A 17,222-nucleotide genomic window follows, 5' to 3' on the forward strand; every position below is an offset into this window, starting at 1 on the left:
GTTGACATGTGCTTCCTGCTTTGGGTTAGGGAAGTAACCTAAGACTTGCCTTTTACTAGGCATACGTTGTTTTAAGAACTGCCCGACATATTTTCAAATGGTTTTTCCATTAGTCAGAAGCTATTCCTGAAGTGCTTTTCTCACAGTTGACCCAAATCTGTTTTGTTTCAGGAGCTATGCTCAGCGGCAAGCTGAGTTCTCCAAATGGATTTGAACTGGAGGAGACTTTGTTCTCTATGCTGGGAGAAATGTTGGGGGGTAAATTTCAACGATGAAGGAAAATCAAAAAGTATTTGCTTGTGTCAGGTCAGGACAGTGATTTCTATTCCAGTGTGTGTGAATATAGTTTGTGTGCATCTCTTCACTGGTCAATGTGCTGTGGATTTATCTTTTCTTCAATTAAAAAAGCATTTCCCATGTATTATTAAAGGACAAGCTTTTGGCTTATGGGTGTCTTATAAATGCCAATTTCTTTTCATTTTATTTTTATTGACACTTCCTTTCATGCTAGGGTTTGACCAAAGTTTATGATTACCATTGAAGGCAGTAAAATTATCTCTGCTGACGTCTCTTTAAAAGTTGTAGCTTTATGAAGCTTGTTCTGATTTCTACTTTATCCCATTTGATGCTGTAGTTTTCATTGCATGATTTCATATGGTGCTCAGACCTTGTGATTACATAATGTACATTTTATGAAATTGACTTGGTGCCAGAGGGGAGGCTCAGAGCAGAGGAAATCATTAACATGCAAAATCTTAGCTCCAAAATCGCTTTAATTAGAAGCTTATTTCAAAAAGCTGCAACCTGCCTCTCATTTTGGCTTTGCAATAGCTCTAAAAATACATTGTGGTTTTAAAAAAAAGTGTGATGTAAATGTATTCATATCACGCTAGAATAATGAAAGTACAAAACAACAGTAGCTGGACTTGTGCTTAAAAGTAACACTTGCTGGCTGAAGGACGTTCCTCTTGAGGCACAAGCTGCTGAAACTATGTAGAGTACACTAAGTGATTCCATCTGATCTGCAGAAAACACTATGGGTTATATTTTCACTTTATAAATATGTCACTGGCAAAGCCAACTGGCTGCAATAAGCTTTTTTGAAATGGACATTTCTGGCTGAGTTTTTTGGAAGACTGCATTTCTTGAAGTGAAACATAAAAACCCTATTCACTAGCTACACATTAAAAACAAATGGCCAAAGGAAATAAGATGACCTATAAAAAGTTGGAAAATTACAGGTTCATACACAATTTATTTTTCTTTAATTATAGTTTACATGTAATGTTCAGATAATTGGAGTTTGATTTTAGTTAAAATCCAAATATAAAAATTAGTGAGTAGAAACAACATAAATATGAACAACAAAATGGTAGGTATGTTAAGAAATGATGCTGTACTCTTAAAGGCAATGAGAGTGATTTTTAAATTTTTTTTTAGTTAAAAATATGTTTTCAGTGCCTGCCATATATTTGTTTCTTCAGACAGTATTGTTCAGTACTACAGTATGCTTGTAGATCATTGGAATGCTCTAAAGAACTTGTAACGTTATGTCATCATTCAGTCATATCACTACTGTTAAAACGAGATATTTTAACAACATGTGTGATTAGGGATTCATTATGAATGCTAAAGATGAATATTTCCATGTCTGATGTATAGCTTCATATATATTACAAGAAGATGCTATACTTCTATTTCTACTGTTAATCATTTTCATGATGCAACAAAATTAGTAAGAATAACTTAGATATCTCTTAATATACATGAGAGCAGAAGCTATTACTACTCATTTCATAAGCAGTGACACCTCTATTGACCTTTATTTTTTATCTGTTATTGGAATTGTAATATGTCTGCTCGATTATCACTGCTGCATATGATTATAATATCTACTCTAATATATTTGGATCTTAAATGTCATCAGAAGAACAGACGTTACAACTAAACTGTATATTTTAGCCAAGCTTCTCAAGCCGGGTTGGAAACCAGTCTGAAGATTTTCTCGCTACCATTAGTATAAACAGAAGCACCAGAAAATGAATGCTAACTATTAAGAAAGGTACAATACAAGATTTTTGTACTAGTAAGGGCACTCGCTTCAGAATTGAATGTCTTTTACGTTTTTAATCTCACGGTTAAACATCTTAATTTCATGATTATACATTTTTAATCTAATGATTTTTAATCTCATAAGGATCGATTCTAGGGCCAGTTCAGTTTTACTGAACTTTCACCAATGATCTGGATGCAGGAGTGGAATGCATCCTTGGCAAGTTCACTGATGATACTAAACTGGGAGGTGCTGTTGACTCTCTTGGAGGGCTGAGAGGTCTTGCAGAGGGATCTAGATATACTGGAGCACTGGGTAATCATCAATGACATGAACTTCAACGAAGGAAAACTGGATTGTGCACGTGGGACAGAGTAATACTGGACACAGGTACAGACTGGGAGACGAGTGGCTGGAGAGTGGCCCTGCAGAAAGGGACCTGGGGGTGCTGGTGACAGCAGGCTCAGCATGAGTCAGCAGTGTGCCCTGGCAGCCAGGAGGGCAAACTGCACGGTGGGGTGTGTTAAACACAGCGTACCCAACAAGTCCAAAGAGGTGATTCTGCTGATGTATTTAGCACTGGTGCAGCCTCACCTTGAATATTGTGTGCAGTTCTGGGATCCATAATATTAAAAAGGATGGTCCTTGAATGCCTGCAGAGGAGGGCAACAAAACTGGTAGAACTGGAAGGCTTGTCTTGTGAGGAGAGTCTAAGGACAGTTGGGTTGTTCAGGTAGGAGAAAAGGAGGCTGAGGAGTGACTCAATTGCTCTCTACAACTTCTTGAGGAGGGGAAATAGAGAGGAAGGTACTGGTCTCTGCTCCCTGGTAACGAGTGATAGGACACGTGGGAAAGCTGTGTTGGTGAGGTCCAGAGTAGATATTCAGAACAATTTCTTTACTATGAGGGTGGTCAAACACTGAAACTGGCTTCCTAGAAAGGTGGTTGATGCTCCGTGCCTCTCAGTGTTCAAGAGGCATTTGGACAATGACCTCAATAACATGCTTTAATGTTTGGTTAGCCCTGAAGTTGTCAGGCAGTTGGACTTGATCTTTGTAGGTCCCTTCCAACTGAACTATTATATTCTATATATCAAACAACATTTTTAACTTTAAAACAGTAGATTAGCAATATGGCAAAAGTTTAAATGTAATTACTGTTTAAATTTTTTCATGACTCTAAATTACTTTATGCACAACTTAAATTTTTTTGTGCATTTTTGTTATCTTTCATCTTTTCTTACTTCAGATAAATAGGTAAGAATCCTTAAGAAACAAAGTACAAATGCATCCGATTATACCTTTAAAAAAATAATTCTGTTTTCAAGTTGATACCCTTATCAGGGAGTTGGCAAATGTTATTATGAGGCCACTCTTTATAGTCTTTGATCATGGGGGCTGGATAGAAGTATTCAAAGATTAGAGGAAAGCAGATGTCATCCCTACGTTCAAGAAGGGCAAGGAGGACCCAGGGAACTACAGTCCAGTTGGCTTCGCCTTAACTCCTGGGAAGGTGATGGAATAACTCACCCTGGGAGCCACTTCCAGGCATGTGAAGAGTACCTGGAATTAAGTGTAGTCGGCAATGGCTGGCCCGGTAGATACATCTTCCTTATGCTGTCTGTGTATTTGTGGAATCCTCTCTTGTCTTCCACATCCCTTGCCAGATTCAATTCCAACTGGCCTATTGCTTTCCTAACACCATCCCTAAATGGATGGACAGTATCTCTATTCCTCCTGGGTCACCTTGGTTCCATTTCTTGTACGGTTTCTTCTTATGTCTGAGTTTAGACAGAAACTCCTTGTTTATCCATGCTGGTGTATTGCTGCTTGCCTTTGCTTAACTTCCTTCTTGCTGGGATAGACCATTCTTGAAGTTGGAGGATGTGATCCTTGAATATCAACCAGCTCTTATGAACCTCCTTTTCTCCAAGACATACTGTTATGTTCTTCCAGACAAATCCGTGAAGAGGCTAATGTCTGCTCTCCTAAAGTGCAGAGTTGTGGTTCTCTATTTTTTTTTTCCTTTTGTCCAGCTCTTTCTTTATATGCTCCTGAACTTATCCTGAGCATCCTGCTGACCATGTCATGGTAGCTGTAGCCAGGGCTGCCTCCCAATATTCACAGCCTTCCTTGCTTGTGTGTCAGGACCAGCAGAGTACCTCTCCTTTTTGGCTCCTTGGTCACCTGAATTGTGTTACAAAAAACTCCTAGATTTCATATGTTCTGTGGTGTTATCTTTCCTACAGGTGTAAGGGTGATTAAAATTCCCCATCATGACCATGCCTTCCAGCTGCTCTTTCACTTAAAGGACAACTTGCCCCTCACCATCCTGGCCTGTTGTATTTGGTTTGTCTGGCAAGGTTGTTTGTGGTAGTGAAGAGGCTGCAGGGGTGTTCGAAGAGACCAGGGCAGAGCTCAGAGGCAGCTCCAAACTGTTCCTACTACTGTCCAAAGCTGAACCCATCAGACATGCTGATGGTGCCTCTATGATAACATATTTAAGAAAGGTTTTAAAAATAAACAAAAGGCTATACAGCAGTGTTGTGGTTTAACCTGGCCAGCAGCTAAGCACCACACAGCCGTTCACTCACCTTCCCCCCTCCCTCTCTGGGATGGGGGAGAGAAATGGAAAAATGAAGCCTGTGGGTTGAGATAGAGACAGTTTATTAAGACAGGAAAATAATAATATTGATAATGATAATAGTACTACTAATAGTGTACGAATGTGTACATTTGTAAATACGTAATAAATAATAAATACATTTACATACGTAAATGTGTATGAAACAAGTGATGCACAATGCAATTGCTCACCACCCGTTGACTGATGCCCAGCCTATCCCCGAGCAGCCGGCCCCCCCACCCCAGCTAGCCACCCCTATATATTGTTCAGCATGACGTCAGATGGTATGGAATACCCCTTTGGCCAGTTTGGGTCAGCTGTCCTGGGTCTGTCCCCTCCCAGCTCCTGCTGCATCCCTAGCCTGCCCGCTGGCAGGACAGAGCGAGAAGCTGAAAAGTCCTTGGCTTGGTGTAAGCACCGCTCTGCAACAATTAAAACATCAGCATGTTATCAGCGCTCTTCTCATCCTAATCCAAAACATAGCACCCTACCAGCTACAAGGAGGAAAATTAACTCTGTCCTAACTGAAACCAGGACAGATATCCACCCCTTATTCCATACCATTTATGTCATGCTCAGGTTACACTCTTTCCAATACCTTCTAATTAATCACCATTTTCATCTATGATATATAGCGACCATGGTAGTGATGACATACAGTGTTATATGATAATTAACATACTACAATTCAACTCATGGGCTATTCTCACCCAGTATTAGGTCCCCTTGAGGTACACACTGGATCTCCCCATTCTTTTGCATTACCCACCAAGTGCATCCAGGTCCCTGAGCAAAAGCAATCCCACGAATGGGTTTGCCTTTTCCTGAGGCAGGAGTAGCCCAAACTGTCTTCCCCAGCACGTTTCTTCTGTGCACTACAGGAACTTTATCCCCTTCCCCAGTACGTAACAGGTTTGATTGGGCAGGTCCAGCTCGGTTGGCAGATCCTCTAGTATTGACTAACCAGGTGGCCTTTGCCAAATGTGTATCCCAATTTTTGAATGTCCCAGCACCCATTGCTTTCAGTGTAGTCTTTAACAGTCCATTGTATCACTCAACTTACCCGGAGGCTGGTGCATGATAGGGGATGTGATACACCCACTCAATACCATGTTCTTTGGCCCAAGTGTCTATAAGGTTGTTTTGGAAACGAGTCCCATTGTCTGACTCAATTCTTTCTGGGGTGCCATGTCGCCATAGGACTTGCTTTTCAAGGCCCAGGATAGTGTTCCGGGCGGTGGCATGGGGCACAGGATATGTTTCCAGCAATCCAGTGGTTGCTTCCACCATTGTAAGTACGTGGCGCTTGCCGTTGCGGGTTTGAGGGAGTGTGATGTAATCAATCTGCCAGGCCTCTCCATATTTATATTTCAGCCATTGTCCTCCATACCAAAGAGGCTTTGATCATTTGGCTTGCTTGATTGCAGCACATGTTTCACAATCATGAATAACCTGTGCTATAGTGTCCATGGTGAGGTCCACCCCTCGATCACGAGCCCATCTGTATATTGCATCTCTACCTTGATGGCCTGAGGTGTCATGGGCCCATCGGGCTATAAATAATTCACCTTTATGTTGCCAGTCCAGGTCCACCTGAGCCACTTCAGTCTTAGCAGCCTGATCCACCTGCTGGTTGTTTTGATGTTCTTCAGTAGCCCAATTCTTGGGCACATGAACATCTACATGGCGTACCTTTACAACCAGGTTGTCTACCTGGGCAGCAATATCTTGCCACAATGCAGCAGCCCAGATGGTTTTGCCCCTGCGCTGCCAGTTATTCTGCTTCCATTGCTGTAACCAGCCCCACAGGGCATTTGCTACCATCCATGGATCAGTATAGAGATAGAGAACTGGCCACTTTTCTCGTTCAGCAATATCTAAGGCCAGCTGAATGGCTTTCACTTCTGCAAACTGACTCGATTCACCTTCTCCCTCAGCAGCTTCTGCAACTCGTCGTGTAGGACTCCATACAGCAGCCTTCCATCTCTGATACTTTCCCACAATACAACAGGACCCATCAGTGAACAGGGCATATTTCTTCTCATTTTCTGGTAGCTTGTTGTACAGTGGGGCTTCTTCAGCACAGGCCACCTCCTCCTCTGATGATATCCCAAAGTACTTGCCTTCTGGCCAGTCCGTAATCACTTCCAAGATTCCTGGGCGACTGGGGTTTCCTATTCGAGCCCGCTGAGTAATCAGTGCAACCCACTTGCTCCATGTAGCATCAGTTGCATGATGTGTAGAGGGGACCCTTCCTTTTAACATCCAGCCTAGTACCAGCAGTCAGGGTGCCAGGAGGAGCTGCGCTTCAGTACCGACCACTTCTGAAGCAGGTCGAACTCCTTCATATGCTGCCAATATCTCTTTTTTTGGTTGGGGTGTAACGGGCCTCAGATCCTCTCTATCCCCGACTCCAAAACCCCAGGGGTCAACCTCAAGTTTTCCCAGGCTCTTTATGCCAGAGGCTCCAGGTGGGGCCGTTCTCCCCGGCTGCGGTGTAGAGCACATTCTTTACATCTGGTCCTGTTCAGACTGGCCCAAGGGCTACTGCATGAACTATTTCTTGCTTAATTTGTTCAAAGGCTTGTTGTTGCTCAGGGCCCCATTCGAAATCATTCTTATGGGTTACTTGGTAGAGCGGGTTTACAATCAGACTGTAATTTGGAATGTGCATTCTCCAAAACCCCATGACACCTAGGAAAGTTTGTTTCTTTTTTTGCTAGTTGGTGGAGTTATAGCTGTTATTTTGTTGTTTTGTAAATCCATTGGGATTTGACAATGTCCATCTTGCCATTTTATTCCTAAAAACTGGATCTCTTGTGCAGGTCCTTTGACTTTATTTTGTTTTATGGCAAAACTAGCCTTCAGAAGGATTTGGACTATGTTCTTCACTTTCTCAAAAACTTCCTCTGCTGTGTCACCCCACACAATGATGTCATCGATGTACTGCAGGTGTTCAGGAGCTTCCCCCTGCTCCAACGCAGACTGGATCAGTCCATGGCAAATGGTAGGGCTGTGTTTCCACCCCTGGGGCAGCCGATTCCAAGTGTATTGGACACCCCTCCAAGTGAAAGCAAACTGTGGCCTGCACTCTGCTCTGCTGCTAGAGGGATGGAGAAAAATGCATTAGTGATATCAATTGTGGTGTACCACTTGGCTGCCTTTGATTCCAGTTCATACTGGAGTTCTAGCATGTCCGGCCCTGCAGCACTCAGTGGTGGCGTGACTTCATTCAGGCCACGATAGTCCACCATTAGCCTCCACTCACCATTAGACTTTCGTACTGGCCATATGGGACTATTAAAAGGTGAATGAGTCTTGCTGATTACTCCTTGGTTCCCCAGTTGACAAATTAGCTTATGGATAGGAATCAGGGAGTCTCGGTTGGTGCGATATTGCCGCTGGTGCACAGTTGTGGTAGCGATTGGCACTTGCTGCTCTTCAACCCTCAGCAACCCCACAACAGAAGGGTCCTCTGAGAGACCGGGCAAGGTAGACAACTGTTTAATGTCCTCTGTCTCTAAGGCAGCTATGCCAAAAGCCCAGCGGAACCCTTTTGGGTCCTTGAAATATCCTCTTCTGAGATAGTCTATGCCAAGGATGCGTGGAGCATCCGGGCCAGTCACAATACGGTGCTTTTGCCATTCATTCCCAGTTAGACTCACTTCAGCCTCCAATACAGTTAACTATTGGGATCCCCCCATCACCCCATAAATACAGACGGGTTCTGGCCCTTTATAGCTTGATGGCATTAGAGTACACTGTGCACAGGTGTCTACTAAAGCCTTATACTTCTGTGCGTCTGACATGCCAAGCCATCGAATCCACACAGTCCAATAAACTTGATTGTCCCTTTCCTCCCCCTGGATGAGGCAGGGCCCCTCTAATCCTGGTCAGAATCTTCATTTCTGTGTCTGAAGGACTGCCTGCTGGAAGTTGGAGCAGCAAGCTTCTCAGAGAACCCCTTTTTCCCAATTTGTTTTTCTTTGCAACTCGTGTACCTGTGCCTCTAGGGTTAAGGTAGATTTTCCATCCCATTTTCTCATGTCCTCTCCATGGTCACGTAGGTAAAACCGTAGGGTGGCGCGGGGTGTGTACCCACCATATCGTCTTCCTTGCACGGATGGATGCTTACCCCTGATAGCTGAGGCAGTGGTTTGTACAGGTGGGGAAGAAAATAAACTCTCTTTAAGTTGGTGGACCTCTTCAGAAAGTTTCTCTAAAGTATTCTCTTTTAGTTGGCAGACACTGGTTTGTACAGGTGGGGAGGAAAATAATCTGTCTTCAAGTTGGTAGACCTTTTCAGAAAGTTTCTCCAAAGTATTCTCTTTTAGTTGATGGATACTTTCAAAAAGTTTCTCCACAGCCGAGACGCGGGCCTGAAGGGAAGAGGAGAGACTTTCTTCGTACTGCCAGAGTTGTGTAGTCAATTCATCCACTGTGGGTTCCTCATGTTCTTTCCAGGCCATTACTGCCAATGAGCTGGCATATGATGATGGTGCACTCTGTACAAACTTCCGCCACATGGGTCGTGTACACTTGACTTCATCTGGATCTGTGGATATTTGTTCGTTGTCTAGGTCCCTATAAATCACCTCTCATACAGCTAATTCCCTCAGGTAAAGGATTCCCTTCTCCATAGTTGTTCACTTGCCTAGTAGACATACAAGTTCTTCCTTGAAGGGATACCTTTCCTTCACAGCTGACAGGAGATGCCTCCAGAGGCTGTAAGGTGGTACTCCATATCCAATTGCTTTGTCGATGCCTGCATCTCTAGCTGCTAGGAGGAAAATTAACTCTATCCTAGCTGAAACCAGGACAAGCAGCTGTGAGAGAAAAGAGTAAGAAACAACTATGCAGCCACCAGGGTTAGTGAAGAAGGAGGGAGAGGAGGCACTACAAGCCCACAAAGAAGACCATGGTGGCACAGACTGTCCACCTGAAGCCCATGGAGGACTGCGTGAGAGCAGATATCCACACTGCAGCCCATGGAGGACCCCATGCATGTGGATATGCCTTGACTGGAGCTAGCTACCACTCAGGGAGACCCCACACAGGAGCAGACTCCCGGCAGGAGATGTGGCCCAGTGAAGAGGAGCTCATGCATTAGCAAATTTTCTGGTAGGACCTGTGGCTTGTGGTGGATCAATGCTGGGAAGGACTACACTCCATTCAAAGGACCAATTGCTGGAGCAATTTTTGAAGAACTGCAGCCTATAGGAAGGACTCAACATCACAGCAGTCTGTGAAGGACTGCATTCTGTGTGAGGGACCCCACACTGGAAGAGAGGAAGAGTATGAGGAAGAAGTGGCATTTAGAGTGTTTATGAACCAACTGCATCCCCTGTTCCCCATAGCTTTTGCACTGATCAGGATTGGAGAAAGTAGAAGAGTTAGGAGTGAAGCTGAGCCTGGGAAGAAGGGGTGTGTGTGGGGAAAAGTATTTTTACTTTTGTTTTGTTTCTTATTGTCCTACTTCATTTTAAGTTGGTAATAAAATTAGTCTTCCCCAAATCGAGTCTGTTTTGCCTGTGATGGTAATTGGTGAGTGATCTCCCTGACTTTATCTCAACCCATGAGCTTTTTCATTTTACGTTCTCACCATTTTGGTGAAGTGGGGGAGTGAGAGACCAGCTTGGCCTGGCAGCTAGGTGTGTTAACCTACAACAACTCTGTTTCCTGAACAGCCTGGATGCATCCATCTTAGCACTCCAGTCACACGAGCTATCACTCCGTCTCCTTGATCTTAGCCTTGTAACTGCATTCGGATTTCCAATTCCTTCTGTTTGTTCTCTGTGATGTGTGTAGTAATTCAGAGACATCTCAGAGAGATACCTGAAAAGGCCATGGAAACTTTCACTGTTTTCCTTTTCAGCCCTATTCTGTTGATTGCTATGTCCCTTCTATTCACATCACCCCAGAGCTCCTCGCTTGCCTACTGCATTCACCACTTCCTCACTCAAGTGTTGTGGAATCTCTCCCCCCTGTTATTCCTAGTTTAAGGCTGCTCTTACCAGGTTGGCAAACTTGTTGGCAAAGATACTTTTTACTTATTTAGTCATGTGCATCCCATCTCTTCAAAACAGCTGTCAGTCCTCAAAGAGAGTCCCATGGTACTAGAAACCGAACTCAAAACAGGTCCCGATACCTGCAGTGCAACTGATTGTTGGCCCAAAGGATCCACTCAGTCTTCCTCATGCCCTTCCCCTTCCTCACAGGATAAAGGAGTGTGCCCTGAACCGTAGTCCTCAGAGTTACATCACGGAGCTTTCCAGGTCATGCCTGGCAGTTGCTAAGCTTAGATGGATTTATTTATGCAGAGTGATGATTTAATATATATTTTACTATAAATTCTGGAAGGTGTTCTATTGTTAGTTTACAGCAGTCAGGTAAGTAACCAGGCCTCGTCTGGGAATGAGGAGGAATTACATAACTTGAGAAAGGGGAATTGGAAGCTTGGAGGGGTGGAGGTGAGTACGACTGCTCCTTGTAGTATTAGCAGAGCATTAGATTGGCTTTGTCCATTTGCCTATTCACAGCCTTACTGAGCCTCAAGTGATACTCTAAGCATGTATAGTTACTACAGTTCTCTTATAAATAGATACTCTAAGCATGTATAGTTACTACAGTTCTCTTATAAATACATTTTTTTTATTTATACTAATAATACTTGATATTGTCATCTGTTAATGTGACAAAAATGACATTAAGAATTTTTTGAACCCTAATACTAAATAATCTTCATCTTCGTGTATACATTTTGCTTTATTTTAATTGAAATATATATAAGGTACTTACTTAAATCCTTTTCACTGACTAATTTCTGAATTGTGTTAGTAAAATCATTGCAGTGCTCTTGGCTAGTACTTCAGAGACAGTATAAGGAGCAAACCAAATGTTTGTTCTGACTATGATCAGTAGTTGCTTTAACCTCTTGAGTACCACATATTTCAGCTGCAGAATGTCGGCTACAAGTTGTGAATAAATCAAGCAATTCTGGAATCTGTCCTATGAATAATACTTAAGAGGGGAAATGATTTTTAAAGACTATTAATAAGGCTGCTTTATACAAATTTCAGAGGAAGCATACTAGCTAGCCACATTTAAGAGGTGTGTGTACATATGCATAGCTAATGTGTATATATAATGTAGAATATGTTTCTAATTTAATAAACAATAAATTCTAAGACTGAACAGAAGCCATAGACTGTGCTTTATAATTTAAAAAGTCTGTGTAGAAAACCCTAGGAAAATCATGGCTCTAAAACAATCGGTCTGTTTAGAAAATGCTTTTAGGGGATCTATATGTCAAACCCATAATTCGCTTAAAATGATTGCATTTAGTCACAGGAAACGTTTCCTCATTGACTTTATGCTGTTAACAGGGGTAAAGAGTTTGCATTTCCTAGAAGGATGTATGACTTTAATCTGCACATAGCAGTACACTTTAAATGTTTCCTCTTCTATTTGGAAACTTGAAACAAACTTGAAAATGTTATAGATCAAACTTTGAGACTTAATCATTGTACTGAAGTTGCTAGTGACAAGTGGCCAATGGTTTAAAGAGCTGCTATAAAGATGATATATTTACATTTTCTCACTTGCAGTAGTAGAAAAAAAAATCAACAAACAGATGTACTAACTGGCTGACATCAATAGCAGGCAAAATCTCAGTATGAGTACTTTTGATCAGTACCTCAGTGGTTTCCATGTTGAATTGCTTTTGTTGACATGTTTGTTCATCAGTACAGATCCAGACATAATTCAATGTAGGAAAGCAAGTTTTCACTGTTTTCTCAGGTAAATTTTTTTCTAAGCCACCAAAGATTGCTGATTAATGGAGTACTTCACTCTCATGCTTAATATGGAATATTGGATTTTTGAATAAAATGTTGAATAAAATTCTCTTCTATTCTTTGATTTATGAATTCATCAAATGAAAATGCTATTACTACCTTGCTAAAGTACAATTTAAGCATTTGAAATTGGCAGCTGATGTTATCCTTCCAAATGTATTCACTTAAGGAGTTTTCAAGCAGACAAACCAACAAAACTCCGTTAAATGGGAATGACCTCTAAGGTTTTCAGAAGAGGTTTGTGTGGAACATTAGGCAAGAAACAGGTGTTATGTTTAGCATTTCAACCATGTACAAGCACTCGTGAAATCAAATTCTTGAAATTGTATTACTCTATCTATAAATTGTTGTGAAAAGTCAAAGTATTTTCACTAGCAACTGAGAGATTGAACAGCTTCCACCACATGAACAACATGAATTACATTGTCGAATGTCCTTCCTAGCAAATGGCTGATATTCGCAACAGATTTGATAGAACATGAGTGAATTACATTCAGAATCTGGAAAGAAGGATGGGAGAATTTGATTTTTAGGATATGGGAAAACATGAAATGGTGGCAGGGGGAGGATAGAAGGGGCAAATGAAAAGGATCCAGGTGCTTTACCTTCCTTTTTTTTTATTATTCTTTTTTTTTTAATCCCAAGGACAAGTAACATGATGAACCTCTGACCAATTACACTATTATTTATTTTAAAGTACTTAAAGATTCTGTGAAGGAAGTATTGCAGTCAAAATGAACAATATTTCCACTGTATTTTACACTTGTTGCTTTTTCAGGTATTGAATAGCATCTCCTTGACCTTGATGTTAACTTTATTATTTAAGTATAACAAAGTGAAGCTTTTAGCCTATTTTTGTTTTGGCTCATCTTCTATTAGAAAACAATCTTAAGGGATTGGGGATGGAGCTTGAGTGAACATAGAATTTGCTCAAGTCCTGCATGCATATACTAAAGCTCCTAAGACACAGTGGAGTATTTTAATGTGGATGAATAGATTCATGTTGAATTACAATATTTCATGTTCTGTTTGCAAGATAGGGGCTTGTCTTTGAATTCAGGAGAGACACTTCATTCAACTGTTCCAAGGTGTTAGTCTTATTGGTATGGCTTTCTCTTTAAACACATGGAAAATATTGTTTGCTTGAATTACTGCAGTTGGATATGAAATGTAAAACCCGTAATCAGCCTCCGATCTCAGAAGGCTTAAAAATGAAACTTTTGAATTTAGCTTGGTGTACTTGAGATGTGGTAAGTCATGTCTTGGGGTTATTGGCTAAAGGCTTGGTTAAGGGCTTGGACTCGTTTGCTCCAAGCTGACTTTTTCACTTCAATTTTAGTGTTGTTTGTACCAAATGGAGTGGATCTGTTTGTTTTTAATTTCCTTGAAGAGAAGGAAAAAAAAAAAAGAATGCAGAGTGTGGAAAACATTACTATCATACTGTTTGTATGGACTGTATCTGTAGGACTTGTTGTGCTGTTCTAACTACTTTTGAAAGAATAGAATAGGTTATTTATTTTTAACCCACAGTTGCTACAACTGCTTGTAAGATATAGAGTTTTTGTAGGAGTATTGAAACATTTCTTTAAACTGAGAATGTAACACCAGAAATTTTGATTTGAAATTAAATAATCTTTTTAAGCTAATACTGAAGTTGAAATACTTAGTGTTCTTCCTCATAGTGAACACTTGTGTAAATTAAAATTTGTCTTGTTAAAATTGCACTGATAAATATATTGTTTTTTAAACAATTCCAGAATTAAAACTATATCATTAATGGTGTTTTCTTTCCTTTGCTCTTCTTTCCTTTCTTAGGTCGAGATTTGATATGCATACAGTCCATGGATGGGATGCTAATGTTATTTGAACAGGAAAGCTATGCTTTTGGGCGTTTTTTACCTGGTTTTCTTCTGCCTGGTCCATTGACTTACAGCTCTCGGACAGATTCTTTCATTACGGTGTCTTCCTGTCAACAGGTTGAGAGTTACAAGTATGTGTTCATATTCAGTAATTATTGCATATTTTGGTGCTGTCATTTAGTATGTAAACAAATAAAAGTAGTCATGTCTGATTTTTATTGCCTTTACTGTAAAAAGCAAACTGTGTCCTGCAGAGTTTATGGTCACATTACATATTTATACAATTAAAATAAGTTTGCTAGCTTATCAAAGGTAGATTATGCTGTCTTGCAAGTGCCAGGCTCTTCCCTGCTTTGGTTCAGTCTAATCTGTTCTTTCAGTTTTGTCTGTACTGTACTGCTAGAGCAAGATAATATTCCCTCCAGTAGTTTCAATGTGATGTTTATTTTGATGCAAGTAGGTGTTAGTCTGATGAACCTGCTCCATTTTCAGAAGAGATTTGGAGCACCGGTTTGATCATGGGATGCTCTTAAAGGAATGAGGGCTGATGGGGAGAGATGGAGTCCACCTTCCGAAGTGGCAGTAGAGTCTTGTTAACCTCATTGAGCCCTAGATTGAGGGATAGGTGCTAAGTCTTGCAATCGAATGATGGAACAGGAGTTAAGGGTCAAGTGCACAAAGGAGGATGACTTAATAATTCCTTAAAGGAAGTTCAATGAGTGGAGGCCCATCTGAAGTGTGTATCCACAAACACCTACTGCCTGGGCAGCAGAGGAGGAACTGGAAGTCAGATGTGCAGTTGCAGAGCTAAGACGTCACTGCAGTTAGAGATGTAGTACCTCAGTCCTGCAAAGCTACCTTGTCACATTTGATGACTCCAGGCTCTTAAGAAAGAAAAGACAAAGAAGGGTTTGTGTTCACCACAGAGGAACAGCTTGAATACACATGGCTCTCTCATGAAACCAGCATGCTGAGTTTATTCAAATTCAGATGAATGCTAAATGCCAGGGATGTTGTGGTAGACATTTGCTATAGAGCCTTTTTTTAAACAAATAGAAGTTTCCTATTGCCTCCTAATGGAGGACCGATGGGAGGGCAACACAATGGACTTCAGCAACTTGGAAGGTTGCTGGCGTTCATCAGGGAGAACTTTTTTGATACAGGTGCTAGACATGCTGGGTAGGCAAGAAGCTTTGCTGAATTCATAGCTCAGAAATAAGAAATAAATGTTTGGAGAAGTAATAGACAATGGCAGACATTGACTATTGCAGACATTGGCTGCAGTGACCATGAGATGGTATAGATTAAGATCCTGATAGAAGTGAGGAAGATATTTAGTGGAAATGAAGACTGTACATTTCAGGAGAACAGATGGCCCTGTTCAAGGAACTGCTAGGCAGGATCCTATGAGAGACAGTCCTAAGGGCAACAGTGCTCTGGAGAGCTATTGAATCTTCGTAGATAACCTTCTCCAAGACCAAGGTCAATTCACATCAGTGTTCAAGAAGCAGCAGAAAGCAGCTTGACTGAACAAGTAGATACTAATGAAGTTCAAATGGAAAAAGGAAATATATGGGAGATGGAAGTTAAGACAGACTACCAAGGAAAGATACAGAAACATCAAGTGGGCATGCAGGGGATGTAATCAGGATGATATAAGCTTGGTTAAAGCTTCTACTAGCAGAGAATCTGAAGGACAAGAAAGACCCTCACAGATATGTCAGACATAAAAGGAAAATCATATGCCAACTACTGGCCAGAACTATGTGCCAAAACAGAAGATGAAGGAGCTCAACACATGCTTTGCCTCATCTTTTCTCTATTAAAAATGATAAGGTCTGCTCTTAGGCCTTCTGAATCTTTGTGCCTAGCAATAAATCTGGGGGTTGTGGTATGGAGGCATTACCCATGATTTAAAAAAAAAATAAATTAAGAACTACAAGATGGATGGAAAAAATGGCAAAGTGGCAGAGCTGTCAGGCTTTTAGAGTAGTGGTTGATGGTGATTCAAACTGGCAGGCATAGATAAGTGATATTCCTCAGGAGCTGGTATTGGAACCAATATTTCTTTAACACTGTTATCAAAGAGCTGGACCATAAGAGAGAATAAATGTCCTGAAATTCAAGGATGATGCCAAACTGTAGGAAGTGACAAATACAAAGAGGTTAGGGCTGCCATCTTGTCGAGCTGGAGGAATGGGCTGACAAGTACCATATGGATTTGCCAGAAAGCTTATTTACAACCATAAGAGGGAATGTAAATATAAATATCATAATTTCATTAGTTGTTATTTATTTTTTGAATTTTAGTCTCCAAGCAATCAAACCATATTTAAAAGGAAATATGCTGTCCCTCCTGCTTCCCTCTGATGTCTTGATCTTGTGGTCTGTTTAAGATTGAAATAGATATTCTTAGAAGTGTGAGAAGCAAATATTTTATTATCCCAAGAGTTCTTGTATTTCAGTTCAGGATTTACTTTAATTTTTTTTTTTATATACAACTGAGTATGATTTCCTTTGCCATACAGCTATTGTGCAACATTTTTCTGAACTGTTAGTATGGGCAGCTACCAAAGAATCAAGTAGGCAGAAACCTTTCAAAATATAAAAAATGATGATCTCGGCAGAAGCTACATTGCTTGTCAAATTCAGAACTAACTCTGTTTAGTGCAGCTGACTGACCATCAACAATACTACTGTTGGTAAATATTTAAATGTGTTTTTGAAAGATGGATTGGTTCTGCATATTTTAAGACTGCAAACAAGTCAAGAGATACTGTGAAGTTTGGGAATTTGCAAATAATGCTTTTGCAATAGAAATATTTTAGC

The 17,222-nt window shown here is 40.9% G+C and overlaps 1 protein-coding gene across 7 annotated transcripts in view; it reads left to right on the forward strand.

Moving 5' to 3' along the window:
• The window catches only part of BBS9 (Bardet-Biedl syndrome 9), a 321,265-nt gene that overhangs the window by 21,593 nt on the left and 282,450 nt on the right, over positions 1-17,222 (forward strand). For all 7 annotated transcript variants that reach the window (XM_040548841.1, XM_040548842.1, XM_040548845.1 and 4 more), the window contains exon 6: positions 14,350-14,524. In XM_040548841.1, coding sequence (XP_040404775.1) covers positions 14,350-14,524 — 175 coding nt within the window. The remainder of the gene's footprint in view (positions 1-14,349; positions 14,525-17,222) is intronic.

This window comes from Cygnus olor, chromosome 2 (genome assembly GCF_009769625.2).
Source record: "Cygnus olor isolate bCygOlo1 chromosome 2, bCygOlo1.pri.v2, whole genome shotgun sequence".
NCBI lineage: Eukaryota > Metazoa > Chordata > Aves > Anseriformes > Anatidae > Cygnus > Cygnus olor.